This window comes from Cryptomeria japonica, chromosome 3, assembly GCF_030272615.1.
Source record: "Cryptomeria japonica chromosome 3, Sugi_1.0, whole genome shotgun sequence".
NCBI classification, from domain to species: domain Eukaryota; kingdom Viridiplantae; phylum Streptophyta; class Pinopsida; order Cupressales; family Cupressaceae; genus Cryptomeria; species Cryptomeria japonica.
This window is the reverse complement of record NC_081407.1, coordinates 606,050,709-606,075,960: the sequence shown is the minus strand read 5'-3', so window position 1 is coordinate 606,075,960 and position 25,252 is coordinate 606,050,709. Positions and strand designations below refer to the sequence as shown.

The following is a 25,252-nucleotide window of genomic DNA, read 5'->3' as shown; positions in this document are numbered from 1 at the left end:
GGATGTTAAGACAACATTCCTAAATGGCGAGATCGTGGAAGAAGTTTACTTAGAGCAACCTGAAGGGTTTGAAATTCATGATGCAAAGTCTCATGTGTGTAGACTCAAGAAAGCTCTTTATGGGCTCAAACAGGCTCCCAGAGCCTAGTATGAAAGAATTGACACCTATCTCTCAAAGCTGGGTTTCTCTAAGAATGATGCAGATCCTAATCTCTACCTCAAAAGAAATAAAGGTGATATGTTAATATTAATTTTATATGTTGATGACTTATTAATCACAGGAGATGATCACCTAATAGATCAATGCAAGAAAGATCTATCCACAGAATTTGATATGAAAGACTTGGGGCCTCTTCATTACTTCCTAGGATTGGAAGTATGGCAGAATTCTGATAATATTGTACCGAACCAAGGGAAGTACACCTTGGACATATTGACAAGATTTGGAATGCTAAACTACAGACCCATGACCTCTCCTATGGAAACCAACTTCCATAAACTTAAAGAAGCAGCAGCAGAATCAAGACCTACTGACCCCACTCAATACAGGCAGATGATTGGGTCCCTAATGTATCTAGTAAATACAAGGCCAAATATCTGCTATGCTGTTAATGCCTTAAGTCAGTTCATGTGTGAACCTAAAGAGATACACCTGGTTGCAGTGAAGCATATAATGAGATATCTACAAGGTACCCTAAAGCTTGGTCTTAAATATGAAAAGGTTGACATAGATCTACATGGATTTACAGATTCAGATTGGGCTGGCAGTGTGACTGACAGAAAGAGCACTTCAGGGTGCTGCTTCAGTTTAGGGTCAGCCATGATATCCTGGATCAGCAGAAAACAATCTTCAGTAGCTCAGAGTTCCACAAAGGCTGAATATATTGCAGCTTCAATGGCTGCCAGAGAAGCAGTATGGCTAAGGAAATTGCTCGTGGGATTATTTGGAGAACCTATGAAACCTACAGTCATTCAGTGTGATAATCAAAGCTGTATAAAACTCTCTGTAAATCCAGTATTTCATGACAGGTCCAAACATATTGAGATTCCATATCACTATGTACGAGATATGGTTGACAGGAATGTGATAAAGTTAGAATATGTGTGTACAGGAGATTAGACTGCAGATATTCTGACCAAACCACTTTCCAGAGTGAAGGTTGATCACTTCAGAAAGGGTTTAGGTATGATAGAAAGGTAATCTGCTTTGTAATCTATACTTACATATATTTAAGATGTTTAACGTGTAAACTTCTTTGTCATGTTTGGACTATCTCGTGGCTTCTTGCCACCTGTGTTCATATCTAAGAGGTGACGATCTCTCAGATACTGAACACTTGTATGTAGACATCATAAAGTGACGATCTTATGATAGTCAAACTAGTAATCATGTTGGATCACCGGTAAGTCATGGATGTGCCATGACTATGTTGTGATACAACATTTGTACAAATGTTATTGCATTATCACAACTTGGATATGATGAGAACTTAAGCACTTCTCATATGGTTATCCTTGTATTGCGTGTTAGGCAATACTGATATCACGTGTAGGTGATATCTCAACCATTGATCATGTTGGATCTCTGGTAAGTCATGGATGTGCCATGACTATGTTGTGATAAACATTTATAAATGTTACTGCACTTATCACAACTCGGATATGATGAGAAACTAACCTTTCTCATAGACTTATCCTTAAGTATTGCGTATTAGGCAATACTGATATCACGTGTTAGGTGATATCTTGATGAATCTTACAGATCACATGTTTTGGTGATTTTTCACATGATCAGGTGATGATTCTCTTACTTTTATCACATGTTAAAATAATACTTTATGTCACATGCTCAAGTGATGTTCTTCTATTTTATATCATATGTCTTGATGGTACTTCTCATGTATAAATGATTTTTGCTAACTGACATTATCTTAGTTATGAAAAGGAAATGTGATGCAAGTTGTCTTATCTATCTTCCAAAGCTAAGAAGGAGTGTTAATGCATGGTAGCTTATGCAAGATAAGATCTTCCTAACCTTCCTTGTTCTGTTATTTATCTACATGCTTCATGTCTGATTTATATTGCATATGATTATCGGATTGTACAAACATATTAAATGCTATAAGTTATCGGGTTAAATTCGCCGATACATACTTGCTATCAGGTGCATAAACATTGGCACCGATTCACATCTGTTATCGGGCTTAATTATATCGGCAATATTTGTTATCGGGTTTAATGAATACACCGCTTCATTTGGCATTAACATTGGTTAACAAATGCACCGGTTGGATTATATACATCGTGCACTTTGAATCATCGGTGTTTATATGAACCGATTCATTAAATTGATTAGTTATTATATTATGATATTACAATATGCTATCGGGGGTTTTTGAACCGATAATCAGCATTGTGTTAATGGTATAATTGTAAAGGCACCGATCAATGGGTGCATTGATCGGTCATGCCTAAAAGGCATGACCGGTCAATACACCAATTGACCGGTTGCCTAAATGATATATATGCCAATTGAATTCATTTGGAGAAGACATAGAAAATATTAAATGATCTCTCTCCTTCAGACCTGCAGATAAAAATCAGAATTATTAGACATTGACATAATTCCTCATATCCATATATAGCATTCATAGTTCATAACTTGTTCTTTAATTAAAATTGAAATAACTTTACATACCGGTGAAACTTAATGCATGAAACAGAAAGAGAAACAATATCCACAACACATAACACAGATATTTTTTGACGTGGAAACCCTGTAAGGGGAAAAACCACAGTGGGAAACCTTACCCACAATCAGATGATACTACTGCAGATAGTGTGTGTATACAAATGGGGTCTGCACATGCAGAAAGGCCAACCGCCTAGAGCACACTGCTCAATAATGGATGTCGCACTGACTATAGTAGGATGGTTAAATCCTAGAATAATGTACTACTTCAAAGTGCATCTGCAATGCTGGATTCAGTACCAGTTTAAGCTCTGATAAACACCTTCAAACCTTCCTTGAACCTTCAAATGATGTCTGTTTGATTCGCTCTATGATCTACTCATATTATCTTCAATATTCGCACATACCAAGTTACAATACCATACCATTACCATACCATCATCTCACAAATGAAATCTTACATTTATACAAAACCTAAGACCAATTACTAAGGTCGGCTCACTAAGAATATTACATTCAAATCAATTACAAAATAAGTCTTGACAAGATGTCGGCCTCAATACAACAACCAATAATAAATCATCTCCATAACGTGTCGTGCTGATCTGGAATAGATAACGTATACCGGTCCATAACCTAGACCTATCTGCCAGTAACAGCAAATATGTCAACCTGATTAGATTAATAACCAAAACACCAAAACCAAGTATCCAAACCATGTCTTTGACATAATCAAGTGATCTCCAAATGATAACAAGTCATCATCTATGTCGATGAACCATATAACCTGTCAGTGAGCATATACTGGTGACTGTGCATAAGTCACTGACCTTGTCGGTGAACACAATGTGCCGGTTCAACAGTAAACCAATATAACCATAGTGCCAAATCAACAATGTAGATCTCCAGAAGGATAAGTGTTGACATCAATGACAAAAACAATGCAACACATCCATAATACCAACACTCTGAGGGATGGAATGATTCTATTCTGGACATCCTGGAAGTCGGCCCACATTTCTGCCATATTCTCAATCCTGGAAAGCAAAGAAGTTTGATCATATGCTGATGATATTCCTTCTTTGAACTTGGCTACTTCTTCTTTTATACTTTCTATCCAATCTCTAGTTTCGTTGGCGGTAACTGCATCTTCCTCAGAACTTTTGACTACCTACTGTGAATCCAAAAGTGAGAGAACCTCTGGATTGGTTTGATTAAGTGACTTAGTAGTCAACGGCCAAATATATTCTTTCAAGCACTCAACTTCTCTCTTATGTTCATTTTTCTTTTGTGTCTCTTCATCCAGTTTTGCCTTCATGGAAGCAACTAAATTGTCTAAGTCCTCTTTTACTTGGGCCTTTGAGCTTGGACCTAAGTCAAAAGTGGTGATCTCATACTCATGAGGAGCAATGTCTCCCTTTGCTTTGTTCACCTTAGGCACAGCTATTTGCATTGTGTGGTTGCCTGTCTCATCTCTTTGGATGGTAGAAAATCTCTTGGCTGGCTTCTTCAAAGCAATTTGCTCTAATCTGGCCAAGAAATCTGCCATGTCATCTTCTTCTTGTTCTTCTACTATTGGTGTGTTCATCTTCAATCTCTCCCTCAGCCATTCAGGAACAGTGGGCTGCCCAATGCCTTCTATCTCTTGGTCATCCTTTGTTTCTTTGTCACGTGCAATACCTTGGAGAGAAGAAATCATCCCTTCTTGAGACTCTTCCTCTTCAATATTTGTGTCATGCTCTGATTCTAGGATTTTTGTGCCAGTAGGAGATGGTGGTTATTCGTCTTCCTGATGGACTGATTCTGCATTTCGCTCATGAACTGAAGAAGGAATTTTTATTTCAGCCAATGATTCATCAATAGTTAATATGTATTTCTCATTCCTTGATGTGGCGGAACGAGATGGTTCTATCCTTTTCTTCTTCTGAGCAAGTTCTTCATTTTCAACTGCCTTCCCCTTCCTTTTAGCACTCTCGCTTGGTCTGGCATTTTGTGTGGCTTCTTCATTTGAAGAATATCCTTCTGCTACTCCCATTAGATTATAAGTCAAAGTTATATTCTTTTGCTTCAGCCTGTGACACTTCTGATTAACCCACCACTTTGTATATGTCATGACTGGCCGCATCAAGGTGGTCAAATCTGTATGCTCTGGTGTTGACCATTTGATAGGAGGAAGAGGTGCATGCTCATCAAAGCCAGGTTGAGTATGCTCTCTGCTATCTTCTAACTAATCTGGTACGAGAAAAGTTTGAGTCTCTCTAATGAAATTTATTGATAGCCTGGAATATAACCTTTTCCTGATTTCATATTCATCAGCAACATTTGCCCAGAAATCTTCTATATCTACTTTATGTTTGAATCTTTCCTCCTTTGTTGATCTGATATTATTGTGAGGATCATAATTAGTTCTATATTGGTAGAATGTGAAAGCAAACCTCAGTTGCCTACACAGTTGAACAAGATTCTTCCATATTTCCAATGAAGAATGGGAAAATATGGCTGGCTTCTGCCTTACTCTTTTGAAGCTCTGATATGTTTCCAACTGTCTGAGAACTTCCAATAGGACCATCCTATTGGTTGGGTAGATTGGCAATCGGTAAGGACGGCCAGTGAAACCTTGGATTCTGATATAAATGAACTTTGGAAACTGGATAAACCAGAATCCGTACCTGCTGATTGGACTTTTTGATTCAGGAGAAAGTCTCTTATGAGTACCTCCTTGCAGTGTTCTTGTGATGTACATCAAGAATGCGTCATGGGCTCGGAAACTTTTGTCCTTAAGCTGCAGCTGAGGGTAACAATCAAATGATCAGAATTCATTCTCACCGCCTCCTACTATGCCTTTGCAAATCAGTCCTGAATATCTATAAGTTGCAGCCAACAGATAAATTATGTAAGAATTCATGTGGAATGTCCTTGTCCTTTCCAAGTTCATCAACTGTTCGTGAAGTTTATCGTTGATTATGTGGGACCAGTTGAATAACTTGGTTCCTGAGGTGATTTCATCTATGAAATAATACATCCATGTCTCGAATGGCTGACCCTTAGGGCTGCCCATTACTCTATTCAGCAGTAGGATGATATCACCATATTCTTCTTTGAAGTATGGACACAACAAATACTTCGATACTTTCCCTTGAGGTCTTTTCTTCTCCAGCCAAAACTTGTTCACATTTGCGGCACAAAGTTCAAACCGACTATCATATACCCTTTGGGCATGTCCTTTAGTCTTGTAGGTGGCTTTACTATATAGGAGTCCAAAAATTTTGAATGGCCGAGATCAAACAGCAATCAAGGGCCCAGGTTGAAAGATAAAACCCTAATTAGGGTTTCCTAAAATTAACTACCCCTCGACCAATGAGAAAATTAGATTTGGGACAGATGTCCTTCTTGCTAAATATGAACCAACAATAAAAATAGAAGGTTGTTGCATTGTGAAGTGTGCCCTCTAGAAGCTTATGTGGATAAGTCAGGTTCATTGAACCTGGACATGTTGACTTGGAGCAATCTGACTGGTTGGAAGATGATGAGGCGCCACCTCAACGTGTTGGATGTCCTCTCCGAATTCTCCAATTTGTGTCAAGAAATTGTCTAAGTATGAAAATTTGTTTCTTCTTGTCACCATCTGATTTTGATTAGGAGTTTGTCTTTAATTCTTCAGGAGATGAAATCCTTTAAGAAGTTGTCCTGATTGCTTCCATAGGTCTGAAATTCGTCAAGAAGTCTGAAATTCTTTTCACCAAGTCATCTTGTTCTCGTGAGATGGAAATGAATGCAACTGCACACACTTATAATTGAAGGATGAAAGATCTTGATACAGTCTAGGATTCCTCTTCCTTTTTGAGTACCCTTCTTAGCCGGTGGGTAAGTTAGCTATAATTAATTTTTTATTCTAGGCTTGAAACAGGTTTTATTTTAGGAATGTTCAGGAACATTTATTCGGGTTGGCGCTAGATGTTGTGACCTTTTTCACACATCATCCCATTGCAAATGGGGACCCCCCTATTTTTTGCTTTTTAGGGTTTTTGTTAGAGCCTTGTGACCTTCCTGCGTCGGTATTGCCAAGTTGGTCAATTTTGAATGGTCTGAATTCTTAAAGTCACGAGTCAGTTTGTGCAAGCCATGGTCAGAACAGAGCCTAGACACCGTCAGAGTGCCTAGAAAGGCAGAAGGACGAAGATCGCAATTGATTTGAGTGGCTTTGGACAACTTTCTATTTTTGGATTTTTAGGAAGTTTCGTTTTTGGCACTTTAAGCACGATCCCCGAAATGGCTATTTTTAGAAAGTTTTTCCTATTTTTTAGGGATGCTTTCTTTTTCTATTTTTGGAAGGGGATCTAGGGTTTGCACTATCGATACTAAGATGCACTGAAAACAATCATTAAATTCCTCCAAATTTCAAGTTTTGATCAAAAAGCCAATTTCCTAGATTTTAGGGATCTTGAGGAACTCAATGGATGAAAGATGTATGAATTTCAAATTTCAAGCAAATCTAAGAAAAATTGCACTAGTTATGAAGATTTTGGATCTAGTTTCCATGGAAATCATCTCTCTCTAGGTCTGCCCAGCAAGGAAAATCAAAGGGTCAAGAATTTGTCTAAGTCCGCTCACCTTGGGGTATCAAGATCCCTCAATTCCGCCCTCATGGTGCATGAAATTCACTAAGTCCACCTTGACTTTCAACCTCAATGAAGTCCGCCAAGTGTAAGGTAAAGAAGTGCATAACCTTGACAAAGTCCGCCTAAGGATATGTGAGCAAGAGCATAGATCTCACCAAGTCCGCCTTGATGGTGCACAAGATTGATAAACTCCGCCCTTGGTTGAGTGTGAAGTGCAAGAAGTTAATGAAGTCCGCCTAAGGATGTTCACAAGGTCAAGAGTTCAGTGAAGTCCACCTACCCTTGGTTCCCAACATTCACCAAGTCCGCCTAGGACACATTGAATGGTGCATCAAAACAGTGAAGACCGCCCAATCTGCAAGGTAATGTGGTGCATGAAATCTGTCAAGTCCGCCCTAGGGAATGGTTGCAAAGTGCACAAGTCAAACAAAGTTCGCCTTAGGAAGAAAGTTGAAGGGTCCGCCATGAGTCATGAAGAGAGAAAAGTCCTCCCTATGCTGCAGATGAAAGGTTCCTAAGTGAATTGAACTCTGCCCCAAGGTAATAAGTGAAGTGCAAAGATCAACCCAAGTCTTCCTTGAGACGGGGAAAATATGGCTAAATGTATGAAGTGGTGCCAAGAATCAGATCAAGTCCGCTCAAGAAGTAAAACATGTGGTGCCCAAGTGTGGAGAAGTCCGCCCTTGATTGCATATAATGGTTCCTAACAGCTAGCAAGTCTGCCCTGCCTTGCAACCAGCAGTTCCTAAATGAGATGAAGCCCACCCTACAACATTATGTTAGATGGTGCACAAGTCTAGCAAAGTCCGCCCAAGTTTGGGTCATGAAATCAACCAAGTCTGCCCTCAAAGAAACATGCTAAATCTGGAGTAAAAATATTCCTTCATACTGTCAGCAAGATATGATGTTCAAGTTCGAACTAAAGGTAGATTTAGAAAGTTTTCAAAAGAAGAATACTGAAGGATAAGTTCAAATTGCAACTGAAAACCAATTTAGAAACTTTCATTTTGAGACTAAGATTGAAAGTTCGGACTAGATAAGGTGATGACAATTCACTGAGGTCCAATTTAGAAACTTTCTCTTGCACTTTGAAGGACTAAAGACTAAATAGAAACAAATTCAAGAGGATCTTCTATGTTTCTAAATGAATAATTCAAACTCTATGCAAATACTTCATTCATTTCTTTCATTTCAACAGTTCGAGTGTGGAGAGCAAGACACTTGAAGAGAAGATAATTTAGAGCTTCAAGAACAGTTCTAGGATTTTTCTAAGGCATTTACAAGAGGGAGAAAGTGAAGATTTTCACACCAAGCATCCTTTTTACTAATTCCTTGCCTAGATTCTGAAGGAGTTTTCAAGTTGCTTTTCAGGTTTTGGAGGAGATTTTCAGGACAGTCTGATTTTCACATATTTTCCAGAATTTAAATCTGATTTTAACATTCATTTCACAAATTTTTGGACCAAGTTATTCATTCTCAAACCCAATTCAGTCCCAAAACCTCTAAATCAGATTGAGTTTTCAAGGTTTTCTAAAATTTCTAAGTGTTCACAGCTTGTTAAAGGCTAAAAGAGTTGAGGAATTGGAGTAAAAAGGACCAAAATCAGAGCACTTTGCCATCAAACCTTCGAAATTCATGCTCAAAATGAGGATTCTAACTTAATTTCTTTTGGTTTTGCAGGTTTTGGATGAGAGCTAAGGCGGGATCATCAACTGGAGTTTCAAGCCAAATTCAGAATTGAAGACAAGTCCACAAGCAAGGTTCGTACAAGGATAAAGATGGCCAAAATTTGGCAAGTATGGGAAAAACTATTTCATAGGAAAAATTCCAAATTCCTCCATTATGGCGAAGGCATAGAGGAATTCTTCCCCAAATTTGAGGCACTTGAAGGAATCCCAAAGCATCAAGAAAGAAAAGTCCTCAGACTTGGTGAAAAGAATTTCAAACTTCTTGTGGAATTTCAGAACTATGGAAGCAATCAAGACAACTTCTTAAAGGATTTCATCTCCTGAAGAATTAAAGACAAACTCCCAATCAAAATCAGATGGTGACAAGAAGAAACAAATTTCCATACTTAGACAATTTCTTGACACAAATTCGAAATTTCAAAGAGGACATCCAACATGCTGAGGTGGCGCCTCGTCATCTTCCAACCAGTCAGATTGCTCCAAGTCAACATGTCCAAGTTCAATGAACCTGACTTATCCACAGAAGCTTCTAAAGGGCACACTTCACAATGCAACAACCTTCAATTTTTATTGTTGGTTCATATTTAGCAAGAAGGACAAGTGTCCCCAAATGTAATTTTCTCATTGGTTGAGGGGTAGTTAGTTGTAACAAACCCTAATTAGGGTTTTGAACTTTTAATCTGAGCCCTTGATCGTTGTTGGCCATTCAAAAAATTTGGACTCGTATATAAGGTTGCCTCCTCTCATTTGGAGAGTGAAGTTTTTGAAATATTGTTGCAAGAAGGTCATTTTCAAATAATACATTACTTGTGTGCTTTCTCTTAAGGCCTTGTAATCTCTTTTATCTGAATGATTAGAAAGGTTTTCAATTTCCTCAACACATTTGTTTAGATTTTATTTCATGTATGTTAGATTGAATGCAAGATCTGACAAGTATTGATTTATAATGTATCTCTGCTCATACTTTTGGTGAATGGATGATTTTCATTCACTGTGCAAAGTTGGTCTGAGCTTTCCTTTGTGTATGCTTAACTTTCGATCATAAGCACATCCCTTGAAGATTGCATACACTTTGTGTAGTTGTCCTAAGTTGAGGCGAAGGAAAGTGTGGTTATTGAGATCACCTAATCAATACCGTCTCTTAAATTCCTAGGAATAGATTAGAATTTGAAAACCCTTGTCTCCTTTTTCAGTTTTTCCATGATCCAAGTCCCAAATAGAGCTTCATTGTCTAAACCTTCATTATGAATTGAACAAGCCAAGCGTAAGTCCCTTTGTGTATTACCAGCATATCACAACGCCCATTGAGCTTATCCACACGTCATCCTGACAAAAGAAACCTTGGAATCGCCATATGATCTTCTAGCAATCTTAGCATAAGCGGTGATTTTTCAAGAGGATAAATTATCTTTGGGTACTTTATTCTAATGTTCGGTATATGATAAAACGTACACCAACACACTCCTATCTTTTCAAGTCAATGGTGTTCCTGCAGATGTTTTCTAGTAAATGCAGTATGTTGGCAATTTCGTTGCTTGTAAGGGCTGTTCCGAAAAATGCTCCGCATTGTTGTTTCTTGTAATGTCCCGTTTTAGGAACAATGCAATATAACCACGAAATGCAATGCTCTAATACCACTTGTAATGTCCCATTTTCAATTGGCTTATGGAATTAGGGACAATTAGCATATAAGAATCAATTGCAAGAGACTTCTTTCCTCAAAGTCTCAATTAACACTCCGAATGATGATCTAGGATACCACTTATAAATGTTATGTTATACAATCGATAGAATATATATAACAATATCACTGCTATCTCTAATTTGACAATTGCATATATGCAAGGTGATTAGATCTATATATGATATATCAATAATGATAAGACTAACTTGGTAATATTATAATAATATATGGATTGGATGGTAAATTACTGCTGTCTTTGATATAACTTTCAGGGATCATGCAAATGAGATCTCCAATCTGCAGGAATGAAGAGAGAATGCTGTTCTCTGATGTATTACTGTGTAATGTATGCTTCAAATCTCCTTTTGATGATTATAGCAATAATGCTGTGAAGTTGTGTCTCATTAGGCAATGGAACTATGCTGATAATATTCCTCAATCACTAACAGTGATGAGGTATGATTGCCGTTTCAGATTGTTACTTTTAAACTCGTGCAATACTTGGTGCTATTTCTGATATAAGCTCTGATATATGCAACCTTAATGCCAAGGGCAAAGTGCTTGACTGAGAAGATCCAAATAGGATATAACTAATAAACAAAAACAATATTCGATGATCTCTAATTTGAGTTTGGTTCTTATTAAATATCTCCCAATAGGGAGTGGTGGCATCTCTTCACCCAACTGGAGATGTCCCTTCTTGTTCGTGGCTCTTCCTACAAGTTAATTGCATCATTTCAAGCTAATAATAAATCAAGATTAATTAAGGAATAACGATTGGTTTTTCTGTCTCTATTATCCTCAATTGTGGCTCTTCATAACACAGGATTTACCATCAATTGGTTTTATTATTCAAATTGCACCTTTCATGACAAATTGGTATGTCATCAGAAATCGCTGTTAATCATAATCATTCCAAATTGCTGTCTAACTAATGGTTATGACTAGTCATTGGATTAGTCAACTTCCTCCTAGGATTGATATGCTTTGGTTGGTAATACATAGTGATACTTGGTGCTGATCGGATGCTTAATGATCATTTTAATCACCGCTACACTAATTCAGATTGGCTATTGCTTGATTATGCCTTAATCATAATATGAGTTGATATTTGTTTAATTAATCAAACTCCCTCTTTTGATATGGATTACTCAATGCCTTCAGCAATTCTTCATTGGCTAGCAATCTATTACTCTCTGGTGATATCGATAAATACCTTACACAAATGGAATTTGGAATGGCTCATTAGGATATCCGATACCTTCTTTGTTTGATGGATGTTATAGCAGTGATGCATATAGGAATTCTTCATGTTCTCAAACCGATGCTTACTTTAACACAATCTAAGCATAGTCGTTGCCTTCTTCCATACTATCATTTTCTCCATCTATCGCTCACTTAGTAATCATTATTGCACAGTTTAACCGTTGTTTTATACTTTCTCTTTTGCTCCCTAAGGGATGTGTTTTAGTTATTGTTCAGTTACTTGCTGGATTAGATGGGGACATTATATTTCTGCTCCTACAGCTTGGTGGGTGTGCTTATATTGTCTGCGTAGTGTCTCAGTTCAGATTTCAGGTGATGAAGTGTACTGCAAGTATAGTTGATAATGTTTAAAATCATGACTGTGCTTTCTGGACTTTCGGGTATAAAGAACTCTGTATCTGTTTGGTTGCATCGATTCATTTGACAGTGGGAAAGAAGCATATGGGAAGGTTGTTGAGTGTTCATGGACAATCTCTATGTGGTCTGCATGACAGTAGCTGATATTTTTCATGCTGCATATTGTCTAGAGTCGGTTTTCAGGATGTTTTGTGGTTGTCTGGCAGACAAGGCCTATTCCCTTTCTTATGCTATGCATTTACGGGTCTATACCTGCATTGGTGGTCTTGATGAGCTGTCTTCGGGCAATACTATGTCTCAATATGAGCCACATTGAGTAAATCCATTTGGATGTTGTGTTACTGCTCCAACTGATTAAGTGCTACACGTTACTCTGTTGCTGATTAGGGAAGATATTCGCCAGTATTGTTGATGTTTGGGGCTGCATAGAAGGATGTAATAAATTGTTTTAGCTCCACTCTATCTCCTGGTTTGGACTACTTTCACCACAATGTGTTTTTGAGGCCGACTAGTTGGGGTCATTGCTTGTCTCCTATTTTGGCCGACCTAATTTAATGTTTTCCTTGCTTGCGGAGGATATATATAGATCATATCAATTGCGTGTGTGTGGATAGGGAAATACAAAGAGTGGTGCAGTAAGAGTGTGAGGTCGAAGTTTTTGAGCTGAATTGCTTAATGGATGCTTGAGGCAGTAAGTCAAGGGCAGCTACATTTTAAGGAGATTATTGGAGGCTGTGAGCTGAAGGTTTATTCAATGTAATTTAATTATCATATACCCCGCTCTAAGATAGTGAACCTCATTAGCAGGTCCTTGTGTCATTTTTTGAGTTAGTGAACCTTTTCAACAAGTCCTTCAAGGAGCAATTTCCCTAGGCAATGAGCCTTAAAACATATTATAATCTTGTTATTATTAGTGAGGCTTTTCTCACCGTGGTATTTCCCTTGTTCGGTTTTCCATGTAAATTTGGAGTTCTCTTGTGCATTGGTGTTCATTGCTTTATCTTTCATTGTAACTGATTTGTTTAAATGTTTTTTGGATTGTGCTAAAATATTTAAGTTTTGAAGAATACTGATTCACCCCCTCTCTCAGCATTTGGTGTGTTCAACAATTGGTATCAGAGCCAAGTTCCTTAGAAGTAGCTTAACTGCTTGAGAAAGGTCTGAGATGGCACAAGATAGATCTCACAAGGCACCAAGATTTGATGGAACAAACTACATTTTTTGGAAAGTAAGAATAGAAGCATATTTGTCCTCATTAGGGTTTGGAGTTTGGAACTCAATTAGGGATGGTTTTACTGCTCCCGCTACTCCACTCCAACAGATACGGTTGAGATTAGGATATATGGAAACAATGGAAAAGAAAGAATGCAATCTTGAGTGGGTTAGTAGATTCATAACTTGTGAAGGCGATGCACTACGATACTACTAAGGAGATTTGGGAAAAGCTTAATAGCATTTATGAAGGAGATGATAAAGTAAATTAAATCAAGATGCAACACTTCAAATGCAAATTTGAAAATTTGAAGATGTCAGAGGATGAAGATTTTGCTAGCTATATGCTCTGGGTGGATGAAGTGGTAAAAGGCATCACAAAGGTATTGGTGGAGAGTTAAAAGATGTGGTTGTGAAAAAGGTACTTAGATCTCTTCCTAAATCTTATAGTCATAAGGAATCTGTTATTGACGAAAGTAAGAACTTGGATAAGTATTCAATGGATCAACTATATGGTGCTCTCACTACCTTTGACGTGAGAGAGTTTGACAAAGATGACCCAAATGAAGTTGTATTCAAAGTCATTAAGAAGGCAAAAGATGTTGCTACTAATCAGTTTGATGGCTTTGATTAAGTAGAAGCAAACTGTGTAAGAAGATTGAAGAAGGGCACCGGCAAGTACAAAGGTAAGTTACCTTTCAAAAGTTTTAATTGTGGGAGAATTGGTCATTTTGCCTCTAAATGTACCTTTAGAGAATCAAAAGATAGCAATAAAAGAGAGAAGTTCAAAAGAAGCCTTTGTTCCAAGGAGAGCATCTATTCTTCAGAAGATGAGGATCATGATGATACAAATGATGAAACGCTCTTCATGGCCTTGAAAGTTGATGACAAAAAGGGTGATATTAAAATATGTAAGAAGTTTGGTACCTTGCAGGATGAGAAATGAAAAGTCAATGATTGTATGCATTGTCCTCCATGCAAGATAAGAAGCAAATGCTTGGGTGATTGATAGTCATTGTTCTCATCACATGATTGGTGACAAAGGGAAGTTCATCAACCTTAAGAAGTGGAATGGAGGATCAGTCAAGTTTGGTGATGAAGGCTCTACACAAATTTGTGGAAAGGGTACTATAACAATTTATGGAAAGAACAAAACAGAAGATGTTCTTTATGTTTAAGGACTCAAACACAATCTCCTCAGTGTTTGTCAGGAGTGCAACAAGGATATAATCTTACATTTCATGAACAAGGTTGTAAAATTAGAAAGATTGACTCTAGAAGACTAGTTGTAGAAGAAACTAGGACTGATGGGAATGTTTATCACCTAAAGGAGGCTAATGGAAGAATCTATCTAATGGCACAAACCAATAAATGTTGGCTATGGCACAAGAGGATGGGTCACATCAACTTTGACAACATGGTGAAGATCAGCTCAGTTGATGTGTTTTTTAGGCACAATCAAACACAAAATAAAATACCAAAAAGTATCTTATCCTCTCTTGAGCAAAGTCCTCCCAAATGCTAAGCTATGTGATCAAGTGGAAGACTCCAAGGTTCCTAATGTCAGGTCTTGACATGTGGATAAGCTCAATGGTTGATGTGATTGCTGGTAATCCAAGGGAACTTACGTCAAATACTTGAATGCTTGAATTGCTGGAACTTAGATTTCTAACTACTTGCTTTGAAATAAAAGAGTAAAAGATGTAGGGTTTGAGGGGTCTAATCTATTCCTAAGAATGCAAGAGACAATGAATGATTGAGTGGAATTCAACTAAGCTCCACTTAGCCATCAAAGAAAAACCCCACAAAGCTAGTGCGATCTTCTAAGGAGAGCAAATTGATGTTCAAATCACTACCAATGACATAGACACCATCAAGATGATGCATATCAATGAGGCAAGTAGCAATTGAAGTTAAGGTCATTAAGAGTTCTAGTTGACCACACAAGGTGAATTTGCAATCAACAAACCGCTAATGGTATGGATAAGAAGTTTCACCATGAATCATGCACACGCTCTATCATTCAACTAATCAACATGAAAGCAAATGAGAAGTAGAAACCATATAGCTTGTTGAAATAACACATATCACCATATCTTCAATGAAAAGAGTATATCCATTTACAAGCCTTAGCAACAATTTCTTCTTCTCCTAAACTATTCTAACTGCTTGCTATCTAACATCTATCAACTATTCACTATCGTTGAACTATTAACTATTTCTAGGCTACTAACCTGCTGTTCGCTATTAACTATTAACCTTTACAAATGAGAAGTTTGAGCCTTATATAGAGAGCTCATTACAATTCAAAGGCTCAGATCGATTTGAGATCAATGGCCGAGATTACAAGATGAAACCCTAATTAGGGTTTGTTGGAACAAACTCTTCTTAGCCAATGAAATAATTACAATATTTGGACACATTTCTTTTCTTGAATATTTGACAAATAGATAGTGGGAGTAGGTACATTGGAGTTTGTGCCTCCATATGACGAGTCAAGTGCATTGTATCTGGACATGCTGATGTGGAACCTTCTTGATGCAACATTGTCCTAATTTCCAATTCGCCTCCTTGAAGTGTTTTTAGCTAAGACTTTCATCTGACTTTTCTTCCATGTTCATCATGACACAAATTCTTCCTTCTTTGGTGTAACTCTTGAATGTTGCAATCACCTTGAATGCCTTGAATGTGATGAAGTCTTCACGATGCTGACATGCTTCCCCATGTATCAGACCTGAAAAGGAAACATTTATGAATCGAGAATCATATAAATGTAATAATAATACAGCACTTTCCACTCTTGCTACATCCTTAATCATGCTTCTAATCAAAGGAGATGACTGATAATACTCAGGAAATTCACTGTTTGCTGAAGGTATATGAATGAATTTGCCTAGTATCTGCTCTAATTCACTGCTCTATAAGGTTTAGATCACCGCTCTGCTCTTTTAGGAAAGGAATTTTCTTTGAGATGATGATCAAATGACAGACTTTGAAATTCGCTGTTTGCTGAAGGTATATGAATGAATTTGCCTAGTATCTGCTCTAATTCGCTGCTCTATAAGGTTTAGATCACCACTCTGCTCTTTTAGGAAAGGAATTTTCTTTGAGATGATGATCAAATGACAGACTTTGAATTGACATTTACAGACGTCCAAGTATGAGGTGTGTCCTTTCAGTTCTTAGGCCGACCTTATAAGGCTTTAAATGCAATTGATATTATCCCTTAAGGCTGACTTAGCTGCAGTTTAAACATTTCCTTTTGAATTTAAGTCTTGGCGCCAAAAGTGCTTTCTCATGCCACTGCTTGGTGTGGTCATTGAAATGAATTTGGAGACTTTAATGAGCATAGGAAGGGAATTCGCTCCTCTCCAGCAGCAAAGGAAGTGAATTCGCTCCAATTGAGGAGCAAAGGAAATGACTTAAAATTCAAACTTTCAGCATCATTTCATCACTTCTTCATCAATTTGTCCCTTTTCATCAATTCATGTCTTAAGGTTTTGCTGTCCATGTGTGTAAGTTCATCAATTTATCTCCAAAGAACCCCTTGGAAGCCCTGTCGCTCTCATGAGGGAGCAATGGAAATGCATCAAACTTGCCATCCCTAGCAGTTCTTTATCAAAATCTCCATCAATTCGATCCTTTCACTGAGCAAAGACGAGGTTGTATTCAAGGTGAAGCACAAGAAATGCTTAAGGTTTTGTCCCCCCATTTGCTCAAGTTCACCAAATCACCTCTTAGAATGCAATGGAAGTTATGTCACTCCCCTCAAGTATCAAAGGAAGGGAGGTCGCTCCTTCAAGGGAGCAAAGGAAGTCACTTCGCTCCTTTGGAGGAGCAAAGGAAGTGAATTTGCTCCAATTGAGGAGCAAAGCAAATGTGCACATACTTAGCCAAATTTTCAGGTTGCTGGTTGAAGATCAAATTCATTGCTTGACCAAGGTTCCATATTGCAATTCAAGGCATCTTGGACCTCCTAAGTGGCAAGGGAGGAAGTTCGCTCCTTTGAAGGAGCAATGGAAGTCAATTCACTCCTATGAAGGAGCAATGGAAGTGTGTTCACACCAAAAAGAGAGCAAAGGAAATTTTTATACACTTAACCAAATTTTTCCCTTGCAACCTGCCTCTGAATGAAGTGCGATCAGACCTCTTGGATGATGAAGGAAACTTTGTATAGTTAGTGAAATTTTATCCAAGGGATTCACCTCTCAAACCTCCTTGTGTATCTCGTTCAAATTGATACCTCATCTCACATCACCTCAGTTCACATCTCACATTTTGCTTCTATGAGGTTAAGGAAGTGATTGTCGATGCCATGGAAGAGAAAAGGAAGTCATTTCACTCCATTGAAAGAGCAAAGGAAGGCAGTTCGCTCCATTGAGGGAGCAATGGAAATTTTTGTATGCTTAGTCAAATTTCATCCAACTAACTTTCCTTGCCTACTATGCTCGAATTGATATTTCATCTCAGATTTTGCCACTTCAAAGATGATGACCAAATGGAGCGATCATCCAAATCATTTATCTCCTAAGCCATTAGAGTAATCTGACCTCATTCCAACCTAAAGAGAGATAAATAACCCTATCGCTGCCTAGCCACCTGAGAAAGTACACTTCTTCAAACAAAAGGCTAATAGCAAAAGACTCTACCATTATCCTAGAAAGCAGAAAAGAGTGGGGGTCCCCATTTCCAAAGGGGCAATGTGTGAAAACATCACAACAAGTTCTACACGTGGTAAGAGACATGTCAAGGATCATCAAGCCTACAAACATCTTACACAAGGAATGTCAGATGGGGAAGTAGACAAGGACAAGCTTCAAGAGCAAGGAGTATTCTAAGAAACCTTTGAAGCTGATACACACTGACTTGTGCAAATCAACCAAGACAAAGGGACTCAATGGTGAAAGGTATTGTTGACGTGTTTTTTATGACCACGTCTAACACAGAATAAAGTTGCCTAACGGTCACTTCACTCTCTCTTGATCAAAGTACGATTGCATGCTAAGATTGCAAGAAGTTCAAACAATCGACTCCAAGGTTCCTTCAATGCGTGGACGTGACTCGGTTGGCTGATGTGATTGCTGGTAATCCAAGGGGCCTTACGTGTGCATCGTTCTTTCACTTCTTTGTTGTGGCTGGAACTCCATCATCGGATATGGCAATTCTGCGATGCTATTGCTTCGAATGGACTAAAATGAACTGAAAGTAAAAAGGAAAGGGTTCAGAAGGATCTAAATCTACTCCTAAGAGCAGTGATAACAATGAATAGTGCTTTGGTGGACAAATTCCAAATAAACCAAGCTCTGCTTCGCCAAGATCAACTACAACTCCGCAAGAACCGATGCAATCTTCTGGGGATGGTACAGGATTTTCAAATCGAGAAAGTACATTTGAATACCCAAAAACGGCGCAATCCAAATGACTATCCATAATCGAACTCAGCACAAATTTAGGGGGCTCAGACTAACTTTACACTGCAACTTACAATCAACAAGATGCAAAAAGTATGAACCATGGAAATTCATCAGACACCATTACATTCTCTATTGAAATCAAAGCACTTTACTATTTCTACTCTAAGTGAGGAAGGTGAAACCATGCAAGCTTTGAAAAAATAACTTAAGTGGACACCATCAAAGAACAATGTTTCACTATTATTTTCTCAAAAACTTATCGCAACAATTTCATGCAAAGCTCCCTCCTTTACAAATGAGGGAGGTCAACCCTTATATAGGCTTCAAACCCTGGCTACATGCAAAACCCTAATTAGGGTTTTCCCTAAAAGATTCTCCACTCAAGATGCAACAAGGTGGGAATCTCCAATTAATAACCCATCATGCCCATATACAATTAATTCAAAAGTACCCAAAATAGCATCCATTGCGCATTAAATGCACCACCTCCTTCAAATTCGCCCAACATGCGTTGAATATTCATCCATGCAAAAATCACCCCATTATGTCATAAATGCTCCATCATTTCCACATGCGGCGGTTGCATGCAAAAGGAATCTGCCATAAATTCAACATGCAATGACCAGGTTGCCATTTGGTCAAATATTCTGGCAATGAATGCGCCACCATACTGCCATGCGTTCAATAGATCCTCGCCATGCAAATGGACTCTACCATCATATATCCGCTCCTACACATCTGGAATTGTTGGAGAGGGAAAACTCGATTCAGGAAGAATTTTCTTGAAGTCTCCTCAACTTTCCTTGATTGAAGAAGGTTTTTCATCAATTCTGCACATTTCCTATTTTTTAGGAATATTTCCAAATTAGGGTTCCACGGTCTAGGAGAGAGAAAATTCTCCTACGAATCCAAATCTGTAAAATTTTTGAAATTTGGATGTGATTTGATGCCCGAGAATGGATTTTTCAAATTTTTCCCTGGAGGGGAAATTTCTTGTTCAATTCATCCCTGATTCCTTCCTTGCCTTAGAAATTTTATGTTCAATTCATCCTTGGGTGTATTTCTTCCTTGCTTGGAATTTTGTCTCGAAGGAAGGAAGTTCCAATACTTAGCCAAATTTTCATCTTTCCTAGAAATCTGTCCTGAAGGAAGGAATTTCCAACACTTAGCCAAATTTTCATCTTTCCTGGAATTCCGTCGTGAAGGAAGGAATTTCCAACACTTAGCCAAATTTTCACCTTTCCTGGAATTATGTCCTGAAGGAAGGAATTTCCATTACTTTGTGAATTGTCCATGTCTCCTCTTCAACATCCCTATTTTTAGGGATCCTCCTAAAATTTAGGAGTCAGTTCATTGGATGGGGAATTCAGCCACAATTCCGAATCTATAGAATTTTCCACACTGTCAAGATTCGGTGTCTAAAAATAGCAAATTCAAAAATTTGTCCGAAGGGAATTTTTTTTTTTTTTAATTCCTCCTTGACTCCTTGGATTCCATGCCTTAGGCAAAATTTCATTTTTTTAGCTTGGGCAGAATTTTCATCATGTCCATGGATTCATGGATTTTTCCACTTGTGAATGCCTTCTTGAATTCAGCGCCCCAGCCCAGCATTGCACGCATTTTGGCTTTGTCTATGGACTGACGGATTTTTCCACTTGTGAATGGCATCTTGGTTTTGGCGCCCCAGTCCAGCCTTGGGCGCATTTTCACTATGTCCATGGACTAGCGGATTTTCCCACTTGTGAATGGCATCTTGGTTTTGGTGCCCCAGTCCAGCCTTGGGCGCATTTTCACTTTGTCCATGGACTGACGGATTTTTCCACCTGTGAATGCCTTCTTGGTTTTGGCGCCTCAATCCAGCCTTGGGCGCATTTTCACTCTATCCATGGATTGGCGGATTTTCCCACTTGTGAATGCCTTCTTGGTTTTGGCGCCCCAGCCCAGCCTTGGGCGCATTTTGGCTTTGTCCATGGATACATGGATTTTTTTCACAAGTTCCAGGCTCTTCGTTAGGATATAGATATGAAATATAACATTTAAGTATAAGTGGCATCTTCAATATGTCTTTTTCCTTTCTTATACTTTAAGTTATATTTCATATATATTGTCAGGATGTTTGAGAGTGGTTTCAAGTCCATAGGAATCATAATGCAAATTCTGGATTTTGGAAGATTTTCCAAATTTCCAGACTTAGTCAAATTTTAGGCCATTTTCGGATCAGGATGACATTGGTGGATTGATGTGAATTTCTGGACTTGGATGATTTTGCATGCTTTCCTCTTTTGGAATAGGAGTTCCAAACTTAACCATTTTTTGACCCAAATTGTCTGCCTTCTAACTCTTCCAGATTTAGAAATGGTCTTCAGGAACGTTCAGTCTTCAGCGTCTTCAGAGATATTCAGCTTTCAGTGTTTTCCTGTGAAGATCTTGCCAAAAATAGATTTTCCCAAATAGTAAGTGTTTCAAAATGTCAAGGTTTGGGCAAAATAGATCAGAAAAGCACTTACTAAAAATAGAAACTTACTAAAAATAGAACTTACTAAAAATAGTAAGTTTGATTTTTGGCAAAATTAGACCAATCCGAGACTCAGTAAAATCCCTAAAAAATAGGAACTTTCTAAAAATAGAAAGTTGCTCCGTTTTGGCTCAAATTTTACTGGGAGGTTCCTTGAAGGGTCCTAATTCCAGTCGTATGTTCAATTTTTCCAAAACCCTAACAAAAACCCCTAAAATCTAGGACAAAAGGCAAAAACCCTAAAATTCACAAAACGAGTCCTAGACTTAGCCGAATTCGCTCAAACAAAAAGCAGATTTAATCAAATGACCCTCGAACACCTGCAAAGCAGAGAGACTGACAAGACTGCTGCGAAAAGACCCCAAAACGCAAACCAAAAGACCGAGAGGGCCTAAAAAGTAGGGGGTCCCCATTTGCCATAGGGCAATGTGTGAAAACATCACAACAGGTACTTTATGTTGCTTATTGATGATTATTCTAGAATGACTTAGGTTACATTTTTGAAAGAAAAATCAAAAGCTCTAGATAAGTTTAAAGCATTTAAATCTATGGTTGATATGAAGTAGATGCTAAGATCAAACGTCTAAGATCTGATAGAGGAGGTGAATTTACTTCAAATGAGTTTGAAAATTTTTGTGAAAATCATGGAATTAGGAGACATTTGCCTGCTACTAGGACCCCTCAACGGAATGAGGTAGTAGAAAGAAAGAATAGAACAATCCAAGAGATGGCAAGGGCAATGTTAAAAGAAACTAGTTTTCTTGATGTGTATTGGAAAAAAATAGTTCATACTTCTGTTTATATTCTTAACAGAGTGCAATTAAGGGTCAACTACTCTAAGACCCTTTATGAGCTATGGTGTGGAAGACCTGCTACTATCAAGTATTTCAGAATTTTTGGTAGTGAATGTTACATCAAGAGAGATGAAGAAGACTTGGGAAAGTTTGAATCAATAAGTGATGAAGGGATCTTCCTTAATTACTCAACTAGAAGCAAGACCTATAGATGGTACAACAAGAGATTGAGGAGGATAGTTGAAAGAACAAATGTTAAAGTAGATGAAGATTGGAGTTGAATCACACAAGAATGTGAGGACTATGGATTAGAAAAATATCCTTGCATAGAAGAAGAAGAAGAAGAAGAAGAAGAAGAAGAAGAAGAGACAAAAGAAAAGGAACAAATATCAAAGAAAGCCCCTAAGACTCCAACAAAGTATGTTTAACAGAATCACTCAGAAGAATGGATTATAGGTGACAAGAATGAAGGTGTATAGACTAGGAGAAGACTTGCAAAAGCAAGTGAACACATAAATCTTTCCCTCCTAACAAAGATAAAGCCCAAGACCTTTGTTGATGCTAGCAAGGATGAAGGATGGTTGCAAGCATTGGAAGAAGAGCTAAATTGGATTAAGAAGAATCAGACATGGGAATTAGTCACTAGACCTACAGGTAAGAATGTCATAGGAACAAAGTAGGTGTTCCAGAACAAACTGAATGAAGGAGAAGTGGCAAGAAACAAAGCAAGGTTGGTTTGCAAAGGCTATTCACAAGTGGAAGGAATTAATTTTGAGGAAACTTTTGCTTTGGTGGCTAGGATGGAGACAATCAAAATGTTTCTTGCTTTTGTTGCTCACAAGAACTTCTAGGTTTATTAGATGGAGATGTCAAATCAGCTTTCTTGAATGGTGAGTTAGAGGAAGAAGTCTACATAGAGAAGCCTGAATGGTTTTAGTTATTGAAAAATTCAGACATGGTTTGCAGATTCAAAAAGGCTCTATATGGTCTCAAGAGAGCTCCTAGGGCTTGGGATCGCAAGGTTAGATAAGTACTTCAGCAAGGTTTCAAGATAGGTACCACAGATAGCAATCTTTATATTAAGGTTGAGGAAAAGAAGTTTTTGATAGTTGTTGTATATGTTGATGACATCATCTTTGGTGGAGATGATGGTATGTGTAGAATTTTGTAGAAGAGATGCAAAAAGAATTTGAAATGTCTATGATTAGTGAGTTGTCTTTCTTGCTTGGACTTCAAATTTGCTCAGCTAGATGTTGGTATTTTTATTTCTCAAGTTAAGTATGTGAAAGAAATGTTAAAGAAGTTTGGTATGGAGGATTCCAAACCAGTGAGTACTCCCAAGGCTATTGGTTGTCATTTGAGAAAGAATGATGAGTCACCTCAAGTTGATCGAACTCTTCATAAGTCTATGATTGAAGGACCAGTGTATTTGACTACTTCTAGATCTGATATTATGCATGTGGTATGTTTGGTTACAAGATACCAAGCCAATCCTAAACAAACTCATGAGAAGACTGTCAAAAGGATATTCAGATACTTCAAGGGCACTCCAGACTATGGATTGTGGTATAAAACAGATGGTGACTTCTCTTTGAAAGCTTATACTGATGCTGATTAGGTTGGTTGTGTGTATGATAGAAGTACTAGTGGTAGTGCATTTTTCTTGGAAGATAGATTGGTCTCTTGGTTAGTAAGAAGCGGGACTCATTGTCCTTGTCAACAACAAAAGTTGAGTACATTGTTGCAACATCTTGTTGCACCCAAGTGTTGTGGATGAAGCAAACATTGAAGGATATCAAGGTGGTATATGATGAGTCTATTCCTATCTTGTGTGATAATACAAGTGCTATAAATATTTCAAAGAATCTGGTGATGCATTCAAGGACCAAGCATATTTCTATCCAGTATTACTTTCTAAGAGAGAAGGTTGTAGAGAAAGAAGTCAAATTGGAATATGTTCCCACAAAAGATCAAATTGCAAATATTTTCACAAAGGTGCTTTCAAAGGATAAATTTGGGCATCTTAGGTAGAAGCTAGGGGTTATTTCCCATCCTTCTAACTAGATGCATAAGATGATGCATCTATCCAAGGAGAGAATTCAAGGGATTTAATTTTCTCCTAGATTCATGTGGGCTACCTCCCAAGGGGACTAGGTAGTTGGTTGGTTGTTGTTGACAAGGGGAGCATGTATGGAAATAATAGAGTCCTTCGCCCTTTTTCCTTGATGTCAAAGGCGGAGAGAATGCAATGGATGCTAAGGAAAGAGTGCATATGGTTGTTCTATCAAATCAGTGTTGCCATCATTGACAAAGGGGGAGATTGTTGAAGACTGTTGCAGCATTGTCGTTGATGTTTCTTGTGCAATTGTGATGTTGTCATTGATGTCAATCCTCGGAGTTGTTTTGTCATTGATGTCTCATGTACAGATATGTGTTGATATGTTGCCAAGCTATGATAAAGTCCATGGTTGGATGTCAACCCTCAATTTGATGTTGATGTCAACCCTTAGTGTGTTGTGGTGTCATTGATTCCTGCAGTTGTATGATGATGATGATGATGCTTATGATAATGATGATCATATTAAAACGAGGATTAGAAGTTTTTGTGATGTTATGGATATGATGTTGATGGTCTTGTGCATGCCATAATCTATTGTTCTATCTCTCTTGTTTCTCCTAAGTAAGCAAAATGGTGTTACAAGTGTTGCCGGGAATAATCATTATGTTATGTTGTCATATTATGTTTATGTTGTCGTCGGTAATAATGAGTTACGACAGTCAGTTAGTTAGTCATCCCGAAGGGCAGTTGGACGCAACGGTTGGTCGTACCCCTTCGGGTATTATATATTGCATACCGTTCCTTCTTAGTATCATCATGATAGTCATATTTGGGTTTAAGGTTATAAGCACTTGATGTACATGGACTGTTGAATTAATACAGAAACTGGTTCTTTAATATATTTCAATTATGTTCTGTGCATTTACTTTTTGAGTTTAATCGTTAACCCGTA

The 25,252-nt window shown here is 37.9% G+C and overlaps 1 protein-coding gene across 1 annotated transcript in view; it reads right to left on the bottom strand.

Annotated features, from left to right (window-relative positions):
- Nucleotides 1–4,469: 4,469 nt before the first annotated feature.
- Nucleotides 4,470–25,252, bottom strand: part of LOC131070364 (uncharacterized) — a 55,172-nt gene continuing 34,389 nt past the window's right edge. Inside the window, exon 2 of the mRNA XM_058005867.2 lies at nucleotides 4,470–4,919. Coding sequence (XP_057861850.2) covers nucleotides 4,470–4,919 — 450 coding nt within the window. The remainder of the gene's footprint in view (nucleotides 4,920–25,252) is intronic.